We start from the raw sequence: 16,544 nt of genomic DNA on the forward strand, positions 1-16,544 counted from the left end.
GCTTCCTCTTCTGCTTGTGACCTCTGTGTAGCCCTTAGTCATCTGTTCTGCATCACCTCAGTCATTTGAGAAAAGTGTGCCTCAATGTGAAGATCCCAAATTTACTTCTAAAAATGACTAGCCTCAAGGAAAATTTGGTGTATTTTTTAAAATATATTTGTATTATTTAGAGAGAGAGAGCCATGAGCAGGGGAGGGGCAGAGAGAGGGAGAGAGAGAATCCCAAGCAGACTCCCCACCCCGCCTTAGAGCCTGTTGGGGGGCTCAATCTCACCAACCATGAGATCATGACTGACTGAGCCACCCAGGTGCTCCAATTGTGGTATATTTTTAAAGCTGCAGTGTCTTCTTTTAATAGACAAGTATGAGACGAGTTTGAAAATAAAAAAGTTAGCTTACCTATAAATGGACATTGATTTTCAAAGACTCCTTTAGGTCTGGTCAGTATGGCGGACTATGGTAACAAAGGATGTTCCCTGGTCTGACTTCAGATAGTTTGAAATGATGAACAGATACAATCCTGCAGTTCAGGAAGGGAGTTCAAGTTGTTATTTTTGTTTGAAGGTTATCCTATATTTTTATCAGTTTATATATTTGCTCATATGTATTAAATTTCAACTGTTTTAGTATCTACACCAAGAAAAGAAACTGCTTCATGGAGACATAAAGTCCTCAAATGTTGTAATTAAAGGTGATTTTGAAACAATTAAAATCTGTGATGTAGGAGTCTCTCTACCACTGGATGAAAATATGACTGGTAAGTAGTATTTTTTTTTAACTTTATTTTTATGCAATTTTTAGGTTTCTAATTTTTACATATTTAAATAGGTAATAAGTTTATATACTTAAAATTAAAAACTATGTATAAAAAGTATACAATAAATAATACCACTCCTTTCCTGTCTCTCTTCCACCCAGCCTCCAGCCCCCTGCTTTGTCACACCAATATAAATTATTGCATTTTTATTAATATACTTTAACTGAAGATAACTTTAGGAACTATTTCTAACCTGGCTTGGGATTTTTATGTGGTAAAAGATCTGGGAGTAGAAAACAGTTTTAATAAGGTTTTATAAAGGAACTCATTTAGTTTCGCATAATGTTAAGATTGGGGAAACTGGTAGAAGAAGAAATGGGTGGAAGAAGGAGAGAGGGGTGCTAATAAAGCTAGATCTTCTGCTGCTTGCCCTTTGGCCTGCCCCGACTCCTTCTCTGATGTAAATACTGACCATTCTCGACTCCTTCTTCTCTGATATAAATACTGACCATTCTCAGCGAATTTAAGATCTTGGTAAGAACCAAGAGCCAGCATCATAAAGAAGGTCCCTGCTTTAAACATGTTATTTAATAAATAACATTTAAATGTGCTTCTTCATATGAATATGTGGTAAAATAAAGGTTAATGAATGCTGTTTAGAACTTTTGTACGCTTTTTTTTTTTTATGTTTATTTATTTTTGAGAGAGAGAGCACGAGCAGGGTAGAGGCAGAGAAAGAGGGAGACACAGAATCTGAAGCAGGCTCCAGATTCCGAGCCATCAGCACAGAGCCCGATGCGGGCTCGAACTCAAAAACCGTGAGATATGACCTGAGCCGAAGTCAGACGCTCAACCAACTGAGCCACCCAGGCGCCCCAGAACTTTTGTACACTTTAATTTCTAGTAAAAATCAGCGAGTTAAGTGAAGAAAAAAGCCAAGATGAATAGAGTGACTTTATAAAGATGTCTGTATTCATTCATAAAGATAGGACTGTTATGAGCCTTTAGGCTATATAACTGCTACCAAGTTGAAACTTTCGAAAATAAAGGAGAAATTATGAAACAGGATGCAAGTAAGATATTTTTGGCATAATTTTCTCAATCCTTAGTAGGTCAAATAGACAAAACTAAGATGTAGAATATCTGAGTAGATAATAAGGTGAATCTCTACGCATCCAAGTATTTATTAAACCTGAACACACATAAAGTTACGAGAACCTGAGATTACCTTGTCCTCAGTGCTGCAAATCTAGAAATTAGTGACACAATTGGAAACAAAACACCCACATTTTTTAAGAATTTAAAATATTTGTAAATAATTCTTAGCTGAAATCAAATTCCAGCTATACTGTATTTAGAAAATCAAAACCTATTTGATATGGTCAATACTACTCAAAGCAAAACATTTTCATTATTTAACCTTTATGAAACTAAGTTTGAGTTCTGAATTCACATCAGGTAAAAAAATAATTGAAGCCTTAGAGACAGAAAGCAGAAGTAAATGAATAAATCCATAAATTCTGCACTATCCCAACATGATCTGTTTTATTTTTTAACATGTCAAAGTTCATGGTTTGTAAACATGTGAAGTTCAACCTTGATACATGTTCAAACATAACCATGAAAATTTTGTGAAAGAATGATGAATGGGAATTTTCCTGAGGTGATGTTAAGTATTATAAAGCCACAGTAGTGAAAGCAGTGATATTCCTGCCAAAATAGGCAGAAAAATGTAAGGAGTCAAGTAGTCCCAAATATATCAAATTTATTATATAACACTGACGTTTAGTAGTATTGAGAAAGAAGTAGTTGAGTCAGTAAATGATGATGTGTGGACATTTTAGAAAAAATAAAGCTATTTTCCATTCTCAGTCTAATCCTTGTAGGATTAAGATGTGAGGATTAGGATTTTAAGATGTTAAAAAAGAGTAGTGAAAAAAATTACAGGTAAATAATTCATTAAAATTGGGCTTAAGAAGGACACTAAAACTAGAAACCATTTTATGTTATGTTATTTTTTCAGGAGTAGGATTTAGTGATTCATTATTACATCTAACACGCAGTACTCTTCCTAACAAGTGCCCTCCTTAATGCCTATCACCCATCTAGCCCATCCCCGCCCAACACCCCACCAGCAACCCTCAGTTTGTTCTCTGTATTTAAGAGTCTCTAATGGTTTGTCTCCTCTCTGTCTTTATCTTATTTTTCCTTCCCTTCCCCCATGTTCATCTGTTTTGTTTCTCAAATTCCACACATGAGTGAAATCATGTATTTGTCTTTGGCTGACTTACTTCCAAATTAGCTTAGCATGTACTCTCATACGCTAAGTAGAAGTTGCAATTCAGGTTATCATTCAGTATCATATCAGGTATCATTCAGGTTAGGATAAGTTTTGCTGTGGTAGCATACACCCTCAAAAACTTCAGTGGCTTAAAGCAACCACAGCTTATTCAAGCTACAGATCCATTATGGCTATGTTTCTCATTTTTAGGACCTAAGCGGCTAGAACATCCGCTATACGGAACACTGCCGTCACTGTACATATGGAGGGTAAAAAGGTTCCAGAGCTGTGCAGTACAGTAGCCACTAGCTACATACAGTTATTGAAATTAATAAATATTTGAAAAGTTTAAAAATTGATTTCCTCAGCCACCCTAGCCACTTTTCACGTGCTCATTAGCTGCCTGTGGTTAGTGCCTACCATATTGGGACAATGCAGATATGGAACATTTTTATTACCACAGAAAGTTTGTTGGAAAGTGCTGCTCCACAAGTCTTGCACTAACAATTAAATGCCCCAGATTAGAAATGACACAAGCCACTTCTTTCACAACTCACTGACCAGAACAAGTCAGATGGCTCCATCCAACCTTGACAGGCCAAAAAGTGCATCCATCTTTGTGTCCAGATGGGGGAGAGTATGACCTACTTAATGAACAGCACTGGTAACTGCTACAATGGTACAGTCTTTTCAGAGGGCAATTTGGAAATCTATATTTAAAAAACAAAAACAAAACAAAAAAAAACCCTTTCAAAATGCCCTTTGATCCTATAATTCATTCCCAAGAACATATTCCAAAAAATAATTGGGCACTGCAGACATTTTTTATAGTAATCCGATATATTAATTTCTGCAAAACCAAGAGTCTTAGGCTTGTAGAAGAAATAGAGTTAAGACAGAAGAATCAAAACTCATGCAGTGTTGAAAACACAGCAGTAACGAAAACGATAACTATCCTGATAAAAATACTAACACGTGAAATCTTCACTGGTGCCCAGCATCGGCCCATCCTGTGAAGCCATAAACCCTGGGTTTGTGCTTCCTTGAAGGTGTATATTTGAGGACATTTATTTTCAATACATACTTTTAATTAAAAACTTGATCTGGCTTTCTCAAAAAAACATTTGTAAGCCTGGGGGAAATGTCTTCGCAGCTCCTTTACCGGCACTCTCCGCTTCATCAATTTATGCTTATGGTCAGCATAGCTGACTAAACCAGCCATGCATTAAGAGAAGGCAGTTCTCTTCTTTTTTCTCTTGGGCTAAGGCTTTCTCTTTATGAGGAAGTTTACTCCTAAGCACTTTAAAAATAACAGGTGCTGGGGGGGTGCCTGGGTGGCTCAGTCGGTTAAGCGTCAGGCTTCGCTCAGGTCATGATCTCACGGTCCGTGAGTTCGAGCCCCACGTCGGGCTCTGTGCTGACAGCTCAGAGCCTGGAGCCTGCTTCGGATTCTGTGTCTCCCTCTCTGTCTGACCCTCCCCCGTTCATGCTCTGTCTCTCTCTGTCTCAAAAATAAATAAACATTTAAAAAAATTAAAAAAAAAAATAACAGGTACTGGGAGAGAAATTAATCTTTTTTTACTGAATTGTGTATGTACTAACTTATAAAAATATACATTGTAGCAGAATAGACTATGCAAAACTTTAGGCGAATGTCCACCAGTAAGGGGTGGTTTAATTTATTGTACCACCACACAATAGAATGTTATTAAAATGATACAGGTTTATATTTGTAGGAATGGTATATCCAGATATATTGAGTGAGATGAACAGATCGTAAAATAGCACTTAAATATGTACACATTAAGAAAAGTTTGGAAAAAAATACACCTAAATCTTTAAAAGTTTTCTTTTTCTTTTCTTTTTTTTTTCTTTTTAACATTTACTCACTTTTGAGAGACAGATTGTAAGTGGAGGAGAGGCAGAGAGGGAGACACAGGATATGAGGCAGGCTCCAGGCTCTGAGCTGTCAGCACAGAGCCCAAGGCAGGGTTTGATCTCACAGACTGCGAGATCATGACCTGAGCTGAAGTTGGATGCTTAACCAACTGAGCCACCCCGGCGCCTCTTTACAAGTTATTTTTAAGTTTTGTGTTTCAATAGGTGGTATATTCCCATGTTTCACAACTATAATATAAGGTGTGCTGTGACAAGCCCAGTTTTAACAGTGGTTATCTCTAGATTATTTATTTAACAAATATTGTTAATACTTAGTATGGCCAAGCACTGTGCCAGGTATTATGAATACAGAGGAAAATAGGATAGACACAGTCCTTACCCTTTCTTAAGAATTTTTGTATGTATTTTTTATTGATTTTAATTAATTGATTATAGTTTGATTTAATTATAGTTAGCACACAATATTATGTTAGTTTCAGGTGTATGATAAACCTATACATTACGCTATGCTTTCCCAAGTGTAGCTACCATCTGTCACCACACAGTGCTATGCTGTAACTTTCATCCCTATGACTTATTATTTCCATAACTGGAAACTGTATCTCCCTTTCGCTCATTTTGCCTATGCCCCGCATCCCTCTCCCCTCTGGCAACCATCAGTTCTCTGAATTTGTAGGTCTGGTTTCTGCTTTTTGTTTGTCTTTAATGATGATTTTTAAAATGATTTAAAATGATTTTCTTTAAAAAAAATTTTTTTAATGTTTATTTTTGAGAGAGAGAGTGAGCTGGGGAGGGGCAGGGAGATAGGCAAACAGAGGATCCGAAGCAGGCTCTGCGCTGACAGCAGAGAACCCAATGCAGGGCTCAAACGTAGAAACTGTGAGATCATGACCTGAACTGAAGTTGGACACTTAACTGACTGAACCACCCAGGCGCCCCTGGAATTGTTTTCTTAATTTCTTTTTCTACTTTGTTATTAGTATATAGAGAGCAACAGATTTCTGTATATTAATTTTATATCCTGAAACTTTACTGTATTCATTTATTACTTCTAATAGGTTTTTGGTGGAGTCTTTAGGGTTTTCTGTGCAAAGCATCATCTCATCTGCAGTTTACTTCTTTCTTACTAAGTTGGATGTCTTTTATTTTTTTTTTTTCTTGTCTGATTACAATGGCTTGGACTTCTATGTTGAATAAAAGTGGCACAAGTGGACATCCTTACATTGTTCCTGATCTTAGAGGAAAAGTTCTCAGTTTTTCATCATTGAGACTGATGTTAGCTGTGGTTTTCCATTTATGGCCTTTATTATGTTGAGGTATATTTCCTCTAAACCCACTTTGTTTTATGAATTTTCATCATGAACAGATGTCAAATTTTGTCAAAAGCCCTTTCTGCGTCTTTTGAGATGATCATATGATTTTTTTTTTTTTTTTTGGTTTATTTATTTTGAGAGAGAGAGAGAGCACACATATGCAAATAGGGGAGGAGCAGAGAAAAAAGGAGAGAAAGAATCCCAAACAGGCTTTGTGCTGTCAGCTCAGAACCCAACACAAGGCTTGATCTGATCTCACGGACTGTGAGATCACGACCTGAGCCAAAATGGAGAGTCAGACACTTTTAACCGACTGAGCAACCCAGGTGCCTCAAGATGATCATATGATTTTTATCCTTTGTTTTGTTGGTATGGTTAATCACATTGATTTATCAATCTTAAACCATCTTTGCATCCCTGGAATAAAATCCATTGATTATGGTGAAGGATCCTTTTAATTATACCATTGTACGCAGTTTGCCAATATTTTATTGAGGATTTTTACATATATGTTCATCAGGGATATTGGTAGTTTTATTGGGTTTTTTTGTTTTTGTTTTTTGTTTTTGTAGTGTCTTTATCTAGTTTTGGTATCAGGACAATGCTGACCTTGTAGAATACATTTGAATTTTTTTTTTAATGTTTATTTTTGAGAGGGAGAGAGACAGACAGAACATGAGCGAGGGAGGGGCAGAGGGAGGAAGAATCAGAACTTGAAGCAGACTTCAGGCTCTAAGCTGTTAGCACAGAGCCCGACATGGGGCTTGAACTCACGAACTGCAAGATCATGACTTGAGCCAAAGTTGGATGCTCAACTGACTGAGCCACCCAGGCACCCTGTAGAATATACTTGGACATTCTCCTTCCTCTTCTGTTTTTTTCAGTTCTTAACCCTTTTACTGTTCATAATCTAGGACAGCAAGCTGCTCTTGAATAATGTACAGCATAATGACCGTTATGATAGAAGGGATTATATAAACACGACAGTGCCACTTAACACAGCCTAGATGTTGAGAACGGCCTTCCTAAATAAATAATGTTTTGGCTAAGAATTGAAGAATGAGGAGAAGCTCCAGTTTAATTATTTTTCAGTTTGGCATAATGACCATGAGAACTAAATCAGGTAATGTCTGCTTATCCTTTTTGAATGTAGCAAAGGGCAATAAAATATCCGTTGTTTCTGTATTGACAAAAAAGAATGAGTCAACCATCAGTTGATGATCATACCAGACTTTTGTCAGAACAATCCATCTTCACAGAGAAGCAGTCTTGATCAGTAACATATGTGGGGGAACCACGTCCATTATGTTTAAATTCTAATCTCACGCTTGGGCAAATATCCACGGACATATAGGAAATACACTTGGCTGGCATCTCCAATTGGAGGTGATGTATTAGATCCTGAGCTCTAGAAAGCTATTTGGTGTGGTACATCCCTGTAGGAATTTGACCAACATAGAATGAGGTATGACTGACTCCTTAACCTTATCACCAGACTCACTGCCCTTGTCGACCATGTCTAGACTCTTACCTAGTCAGGCATTCTATTAGGTGCCTCTTAGGTACAAGGTGGGATGGGGGAAAACCTTCAGGGAGCTTATACTGGACATGACTGCCTTCCAATGTGTACTGTCCGAAAGCTGGTGTAAGTGAAAAGGCTCTCATAGAGACATCTTTCGTCCTTGCCACCCGATGCTGGGTGCTGCCCCAGTCTGGCTTCTTCGTTCTCACTCTGTCTTCAGAGTGTACTTATTAGATGTACCCCCCCCCCCAGAATGTTGAATGAATGAATTAATGAGTGCTTGTCTACTGGCTCTTTGGTTTCCTGAGTGCGAGATTCTCATTTTTCCCTCTCCCTCCTCCCATTTGTTCTGTCTTTATTAATGTGAGAGGGAGAAAGGAAGGAAGGAAGGGAGGGAAGGAAGAAGGAAATGGAAATATGAGTAGGCCTATGTCATTCCTGGGCAGAAGCTTTCAGAGCCAATGTGTGATTTGACCCTTATCCTTTCCCCTGACATAGCAATTACAGAAGCAGAGAAATGGTACTTCTCTCTGCCTGATGACAGTATGGTTTGAAAATGGAGAAGCTGGAGCACAGAGATGCATTGATCTGTTCACAGTCACACAACTCGCAAATGCCTTTAAACCCAGGCAAGGCAGTCTGGCTCCGGAATCTGTGCTCTTGACATCCACAGTCTCTGTATTCCTGCCCCCTCCTAAGAGAATTGCTATTTCTCTACACCCTTGCCAACTGACTAGCTTTTTAATATTTAACAATCTGATAAGGAAAAAGTAATTCTTACTAATGAGATTGAGTGTATTTTCGTGTTTACTGTCTACATTTCTTAACCTTTAAAACTACCTGCTAAATCATTTGCCCATTTTTCTTTGGGTTGCTTGCCTTTCTTAGTGATTTCTAGTGCTTGCCCTTATGACCGACTTACTTGTACTCATTTCAGTGACTGACCCCGAGGCCTGTTACATTGGCACCGAGCCTTGGAAACCCAAGGAAGCTTTGGAAGAGAATGGTATTATTACTGACAAGGCAGACATATTTGCCTTTGGCCTGACTCTGTGGGAAATGATGACTTTATCTATTCCACACATTAATCTTCCAGATGATGATGATGATGATGAAGGTATAGCCACATATTTTTTAAACATAAATCCCAGTCTCTTCAGTTTGAACTAAAGATTAGCTTATAAAATTATATTTTATCTATTACATTGAAACTTAAAACAGATGTTGTTTGATTTAGTGGTAGTGGCATGAGATGTGGATTATATTACTACTGACTAACTTGGTGCTATCTCAGTTTACTCTCATATAAATGAGTTGTAGCTTAATTGATAATAGGGAGATAAATTGAGAAAATCCTATAGAGCAAAACGTTTCCTTAAAAGTTCCTCTTGTCTTGTGGTAGGGTCCCCTCCCTAAGGAAATAAAAAAAAAAAAACAAAACCAAAAAACCTCAAGGCAACCTGGCTGCATGCATATGTGACAACATCCCTCATGACCTTGTAACATAACATGAGACCACTCAATCAGACTGCATGTTTGTGTGTTACCGTATATGGGAGACAAAGAAATAGAAAACATAAAAAAACTATGCCACGTGGCATTCGGGGCTCAGTTCTTCGGGTACGAGCCCCACTGAGCCATGCCAGCACGAATAAAGTTGCTTCCTGGAAAGAAAAGCCTCCATGTCACGACTCTGTGTGAGAATCCTGCCACTACAGTCTAAGGAAAAGATTGGAAAGCTATCACAGTAAGAGGGTGGGGGGTTGTAACCTGTAAACCGTGACAGTATCTAATCTTCACCACGGCAGGATAATTGAAGAGATGGCCTGTGCATACCGAAAACATAGTGGACGAGGAGATCTTGTTTCGGGAGGGTGAGTTTGAGCAGTTGCTAAGCTTTTCCATGACTTAAAAGTTATTTTGTTTGTTTCAATCTCCAACGCCTTCACGAGCAGATAAAACTTTTGATGAAAGTGACTTTGATGATGAAGCCTACTATGCAGCTTTGGGGACGAGGCCACCCGTTAATATGGAAGAGCTGGATGAAACGTACCAGAAAGTAATTGAACTCTTCTCCGTATGCACTAATGAAGACCCTAAGGATCGCCCTTCTGCCGCACACATTGTGGAAGCTTTGGAAATGGATGTCCAGTGATCACCTCATATTCATGACTGCTGAGCTTTCCAGATGGCTCATGTGTATAACTGTTCTGTTTACTGTAATATATTATATAGTTACTGTGATAATCCATAGTTATTAGACTTTTTGGAAGTGGCCTGTCTTAGGACCATAGCACCTAGTTAACACTTGAACAGTTACAATATTTCCTAACATGCTTATGATGATAAGCATTTGAGATTGTAGTAGGTTTTCTAGAAAGTTTAAGAAACTAGCTACTCAAATATTTGGATTTGTACATACATATAGATTTAAAACACTAGCAGTAATAAAATGCTGTAAACTGTATGTCTAACATTGATTTGGATTGAGTGACCATCACTCACATATTGTGTTTCTCACATATTCTTTATTTTTAATGGATCTGTTGAAAGCACTTTGCGCAGTACAACTTAAGTCTACTTTTGCTTATCTTTTAAACCATTAACCTTTTTGCTGGCCTTTTTGGGCTGATGTGCTCCTTATTAAATATGGTCACTGGAAGCCACGAGAAATGGCTCAAAAGACTAGCTCCTTGGGTATTTCCAGACATTTTTGGTTAAGGCTTGTTTTGCGCTCTTGGGTCTCCCCCTATCTTTGGCTTTTGCTTTATTTATTAAATGTACTTTCTGTATTGAGATCCCTTTTTTATTTTTTGTTTAATGTATACCTTAAGCATATCACAGTTCTGGTGTAAAAATAATAAAACTCTAATAGAATGATATAGAATAAAGGAGACTGTAGTTACCAGGTGTCTTGTTTTAGATTTCATTAATTTGAGTGTCATTAGGTGTGTTGAGTGAATGTGGTAGGTTTGTTTCTCTCTTGTGGCCTCATTTGTTAATCTGAAATGAAGGTGATGATTTGGATCAGCATCTTCCATCTGTGTGCCACAGAAGCCACCTGGGAATTTTTAGTTAATGAATTGTCCCTGTGACTCCAGGTGATACACCCAGACTTGACTGTGGGAAGAGATGTGGAGAAACGGGAACCTTTTGCATTGTTGGTGGGAATGCAAACTGGTGCAGCTGCTCTGGAAAACAGTGTGGAGGTTCCTCAAAAAATTACAAATAGATCTACCCTATGACCCAACAATAGCACGGTTAGGAATTTACCCAAGGGATACAGGAGTGCTGATACATAGGGGCACTTGTACCCCAGTGTTTATAGCAGCACTTTCAACAATAGCCAAACTATGGAAAGAGCCTAAATGTCCATCAACTGATGAATGGATAAAGAAGATGTGGCATATATATATACAATGGAATATTACTTGGTGATCAAAAAGAATGAAATCTTGCCATTTGCAACAACATGGACGGAGCTGAAAGGTATGCTAAGTGAAATAAGTCAGAGAAAGATCATGTTTTCACTCATGTGGATCTTAAGGAACTTAACAGAAGACCATGGGGGAAGGGAAGAAAAAAAAAGGTACAAGCAGGGAGGGAGGCAAACCGTAAGAGACTCTTAAATACAGAGGACAAACTGAGGGTGGTGGGGGAGAGGGGGAAATGGGTGATGGGCATTGAGGAGGGCAATTGTTGGGATGAGCACTGGGTGTTGTATGTAAGTGATGAACCGCGGGAATCTACCCCCAAAAACCAAGAGCACGCTTTACACACTGTATGTTAGCCAATTTGACAATAAATCTTATTTTTTTTAAAAAATCACCTTCGGGGGTTCCTGGATGGCTTAGTCGGTTAAGCGTTCAACTCTTGGTTTCAATTCAGGTCATGATCTCATGGCTTCATGGGTTTGAGCCCTGCATCGGGCTCTGTGCTGGCAGTGCAGAGCCTGCCTGGGGTTTTCTCTCCCTTTCTCTGCCCCTCCCCAACTTGTACTGTCTCTGTCTCTCTCAAAATAAATAAATAAACTTAAAAAATAATTACTGTCGGGGCGCCTGGGTGGCTCAGTCAGTTAAGCATCCAACTCTTGGTTTTGGCTCAAGTCATGATCTCTCGGTTCATGAGCTCGAGTCCCAAGTCAGGCTCTGCACTGACAGCATGGAGCCTGTTTGGGATTCTCTCTCCCAATCTCTCTGACCCTCCCCAACTCACACCTGCTCTCTCAAAGAAACAAACTTAAAAAAAAAAAACCTGAAAGCTGACTTCTAGAAAAATCTGAACAGTTTTGCACCCTGATATTTAGTTACCCTCACTTTGACTTCTATGTGATTTCATTCTTAATAGGTCTGCTAAGCTCACAAGGTAGTGTCTCTCTTGGTCCATTCTCCTGAATTACAGCTCAGGGATACTTTTTATCCCTGAGAAATTTGTGTCCACTTCCTACAGTTGGAATATCTAAATGGGAACAAACTAATGCCCAAGGACCGCACATTGACCAGGCTTGTTGATGGCAGGCACTGCAAAATGATCCCGCATGCTTTCCATCTTGTGTCTGAATAGAGCCTTGAAGTCCTCAACACAGAGTTGCAGAAAATTTGCTACCAACTGTAAGAACGTTTTTTATTCTTATTCTGGAACTTGTTCTTTAAGTCTCAGATGTTGCCTTCCTTTTGGCCATTTGCCTCATTTTCAGAAAAGTAATGTGACTGGTTGGAGGATACAGTGGGACTAATCTTTTTGCTGTATTAATTATAATTAATTATAGTTAGCAAATAAACAGGCTCCTCCCAAGTAGCTTTCTCACTTCCCAGAAAATCTCCCTTTGCTATCAGTGTAAGGCCTCCAAGAGCCTTTTGCATCTCTAGAAAATGGAGACAGGGGCGCCTGGGTGGCTCAGTTGGTTAAGCGTCCGACTTCAGCTCAGGTCATGATCTCACAGTTCATGGGTTCAAGCCCCGTGTTGGGTTCTGCACTGCCAGCTTGAAGCCTGGAGCCTGCTTCGGATTCTGTGTCTCCCTGTCTGTTCCTCCCCTGCTTGTGCTTGTGCTTGCGCTCTCTCTCTCTCAAAAAGAAAATGGGGATAAGTAGCTGCTCAAGAAATGTTGAGGATTATTTATTGCCTCCTGGTTCCTACTTTAATTGACAATTTGTTGATTGAAATTAGAGATTTATAAATAAAATACTATATATAGGGGTGTCTATGTGGCTCAGCCCATTTAGTGTCTGACACTTGATTTTGTCTCAGGTTATGATCTCATGGTTGTGAGATTGAGCCCCGAGTCTGGATCTGCTCTGGGTGTGAAGCCTGCTTGGGATTCTCTCTCTCCCTTTCCCTCTGCCCTGTGTGCATGTGCTCTCAAAAAAAGTAAATAAAAAAAATATATATATATAAACTTGTGGGATACAGCTGAAATTGTGATTATAGAGATTTATGGTCTTTTTTGTTTTTAAAGTTTATTGAGAGACACAGCATGAGCAGGGAGAGGCAGAGAGAGAATTCCAAGCAGGCTCCACACCCAGCAAGGAACCTGACGCAGAGCTCGATCCCATGGATCATATCATGACCTGAGCTGAAATCAAGAGATGCTTAACTGAGCCACCCAGGTGCCCCGAGATATATGGTCTTAAATGCTATTGAAACCTGAAAAATTGGTGAGCTAAGAATATAAGAAAAAGTAAAACTCCCTTCCAAAAGAAAGAAAGAAGTATAAATTTAAAGACAAAACCTACCATAGAAAATGGAGAAATCTATAATGGATAGGATCAACAATGCCAAAAGTTGTTTCTGAAAATACGAATAAAATTTATAAGCCTAATAAGCCTTAGCAAGGGTCATCTAGAGAGTAAAAGAAAAAAAAAAGCATCATAAATGAAAAAAGGAAACATCAGTGCATCTCCTATAGATACCCAATCGCTCTCATGAACAGATGAAGAAAATCCCAAACAAAATAGTAGTAAACCAAAGCCAGTAACATAAAAACCTCAGGGCCAAGTTGAGATTATTTCAGCAAGACTAGGTTGACTTAAGAACAATGTAATCACCATATTCATCCAATGAAGAAAAATCAGTTACCTCCAAAGAAGAAAAATTTTGATAAAATCCAGCGTTAAATGTTTAAAAGCCTCTTAGAAAAACAAATGCCTCTTAGAAACCTAGGAATAGAGAGGAGCTTCCTTAACATAAGAGTGTATATCTAACAAGCTATGGTAAATATTTTATAGTTGCTATGGATTAGAAAGTTTGTCCCTCTGAAATTCATGTTGAAGACTAATCCCTAATGTGATGGGAGGGGGTGCCTTTGGGGGGTGATTATGAAGGCAGAGCCCTCATGAGAGGGATTAGTATCCCTGACAGAGAGAGGAGCTCTGCCATGTGAGGATACAGCAAGGAGACCGCAAGCAAGGCAGGAAGTGGGCCCTCACCAGGTCCTGGATCTGCCAGTGCCTTGAAATTGGACTTAACTGGACTCGGGAACCAACCAGAGAGCTAAATTGTTAAGCCACCCAGTCTATGGTATTTCATGAAAATGGTATTTTCATGAAAAATGAAATGAGACATTACTTCAAAACTGAAAACCCAGGGGCACCTGACTGGCTCACGTCAGTTAAGCATCTGATTCTCGATTTCAGCTCAGGTCATGATCTCACGGTTCTTGGGATCAAGCCCTGTGTCTGGCTCTGCATTGGGTGTGGTGCCTGCTTGGGATTCTCCACCCCACCCCCCCCTCGCTCGCACATGCATGCAAGCTCTCAAAATAAACTTAAAAAAAAAAAAAAAAAACCAACAACCTGAAAATCCAAAAATAATCTGCAAATGAATCTTTAGAATTAAATAAATTTAGAAAGGCCACTGAACCAAAGATCAATATGGAAAAGTCTGTTGTGTTTTATCAGCAAATGAAACTTTAACAATCTTATTTCCAGTGGTTTCAAAGAAAGTATCAAATGCTTTAAGAGTAAATCCTAAAAAATTACATAACTACACTGAAAACCCCAAATTGCTGAGAAACTAAATGGGGAAATACACCAGAAAAATATATCTTTTACATTCAATCCTCCCAAACGGATCTGTAGATGTGATGCAATTCCAGTAAAATCCCAACAGATTTTTTTTTTTTTTTAATTGGTGATGGCTTTTTGAGGATCTTAAACCGATTGTAAACTGTACATGCAAATGCAAAGGATCAAGAATAGACAAAATACTCCCGGAGAGAAAAAAGGTGGAAGAATTTACAATACCAACTTCAGGAATCTGATAACACAATGTGGTACTGGTGTAAGGATGACCAGCGAGGCTAGAGGGAATAAACAGGCAGAAAGAGACCCATACGTTGGACGCAGTTTATCACAAAGGTAGCATATAATGGCAAAGGTAGCAATGCTTATCAACAGTAGTATAGATTATGGTATTTTTTTGAACATTTATTCATTTTTGAGAGAGAGCATGAGTGGAGGAGGAGCAGAGGGAGAGGGAGACACAGAACCTGAAGCAGGCTCCAGGCTCTGAGCTGTCAGCACAGAGCCTGATGTGGGCCTCGAACTCAAGGACCGCGAGATCACGACCTGAGCCGAAGTCGGACACTCAACCGACTGAGCCACTCAGCCACCCCAATAAATTATGGTGTATTCTTTTAATGGAATATACAACCATGAAAATGGGTGTCAACTAGACAGAATAACATGGATGCATCTTGACAACATACTCAATTTATATTAAGCTCAAAACCAGACGAAACTTTTAGACATCAAAAGGTAGTTACATTTGGGGAAAATGATTAAAGAGAATGTGAGGCGGACTCTGGGCAGCTGGCAGTGTTTTACTTTTTTGACCTGGGTAGTAATTATGAAGGCGTTGATAATGGAGATGTCCATTTTAGCTTTACAGGAAAACTGCAAAGAGAATTCCCATATACCCCACACCTAGCCTCCCCTATTACCCACGTCTTACATTAGTATATTTGTCACAATTAACATACCAATGAGCCAATACTGACACACTAATGAAGGTATACTTGATTCAGATTTATTTTGCCCTTCTGTGCCGGGACGCTGCGTTACATTTAGCTGTCGTGTCTCTGTGGCTATGATAATTTCTCAGGCTTTCCTTGTTTTTTTTTTTTTTTGTTTGTTTTTTGAAGCTTTTATTTTTTTTTAGAGCAATTTTAAGTTCACAGCAAAATCAGAGGAAGCAGAGATTTACCACACAAACCCTTTGCCCCTCACATGCATGGCCCCCCACTACCAACATCCCACCACTAGGGACACTTGTTGCAACTGATGAACCTACGTTGACAAATCGGGTTTCTTTACTCTTGGTGTTGTCCGTTCTATGGGTTTGGACAACGTTAGAGATGGACCCGTTTACAGTATCCTGCACGGTACTTTCCCTGCCCTCAAAGTCCCGTGCCCCACCTAGTTATCCTCCACTCCCCTCGAGCTCCTGAGCTTCTCACTGTCTCCAGTTTTGTCTTTTCCAGAATATCATACAGTGGGAATCATACAGTCTGCAGCCTTTTCACATTGGCTTCTTTCACTCAGTAATATTAAGTTTCCTATGTGCCTTTTTGTGGCTGACACCTTGGCTGCCTCCAAGTTTTGGCAATTATGAATAAAGCTGCTATAAACATCCAGCGTGCAGGTTTTCGTGTTGGCTATATTTTCAATGATTGGTTTTTGGAATCAAGGAGCATGTACTGTTTTTATAATCACAAAAATACAGAAAAAATCAATACATTTGGTTGTATAAAAAAATAGACAAAGAGAATATTGA

The 16,544-nt window shown here is 39.0% G+C and overlaps 1 protein-coding gene across 3 annotated transcripts in view; it reads left to right on the plus strand.

Annotated features, from left to right (window-relative positions):
- The window catches only part of PBK (PDZ binding kinase), a 28,291-nt gene extending 17,612 nt beyond the window's left edge, over positions 1 to 10,679 (plus strand). For all 3 annotated transcript variants that reach the window (XM_049632404.1, XM_049632406.1, XM_049632405.1), the window contains exons 6-8: positions 627 to 756; positions 8,709 to 8,888; positions 9,727 to 10,679. In XM_049632404.1, coding sequence (XP_049488361.1) covers positions 627 to 756; positions 8,709 to 8,888; positions 9,727 to 9,926 — 510 coding nt within the window. In that variant the 3' untranslated portion in view covers positions 9,927 to 10,679. The remainder of the gene's footprint in view (positions 1 to 626; positions 757 to 8,708; positions 8,889 to 9,726) is intronic.
- The last annotated feature ends 5,865 nt before the right edge of the window (positions 10,680 to 16,544 follow it).

This window comes from Panthera uncia, chromosome B1, assembly GCF_023721935.1.
Source record: "Panthera uncia isolate 11264 chromosome B1, Puncia_PCG_1.0, whole genome shotgun sequence".
Lineage (NCBI taxonomy): Eukaryota > Metazoa > Chordata > Mammalia > Carnivora > Felidae > Panthera > Panthera uncia.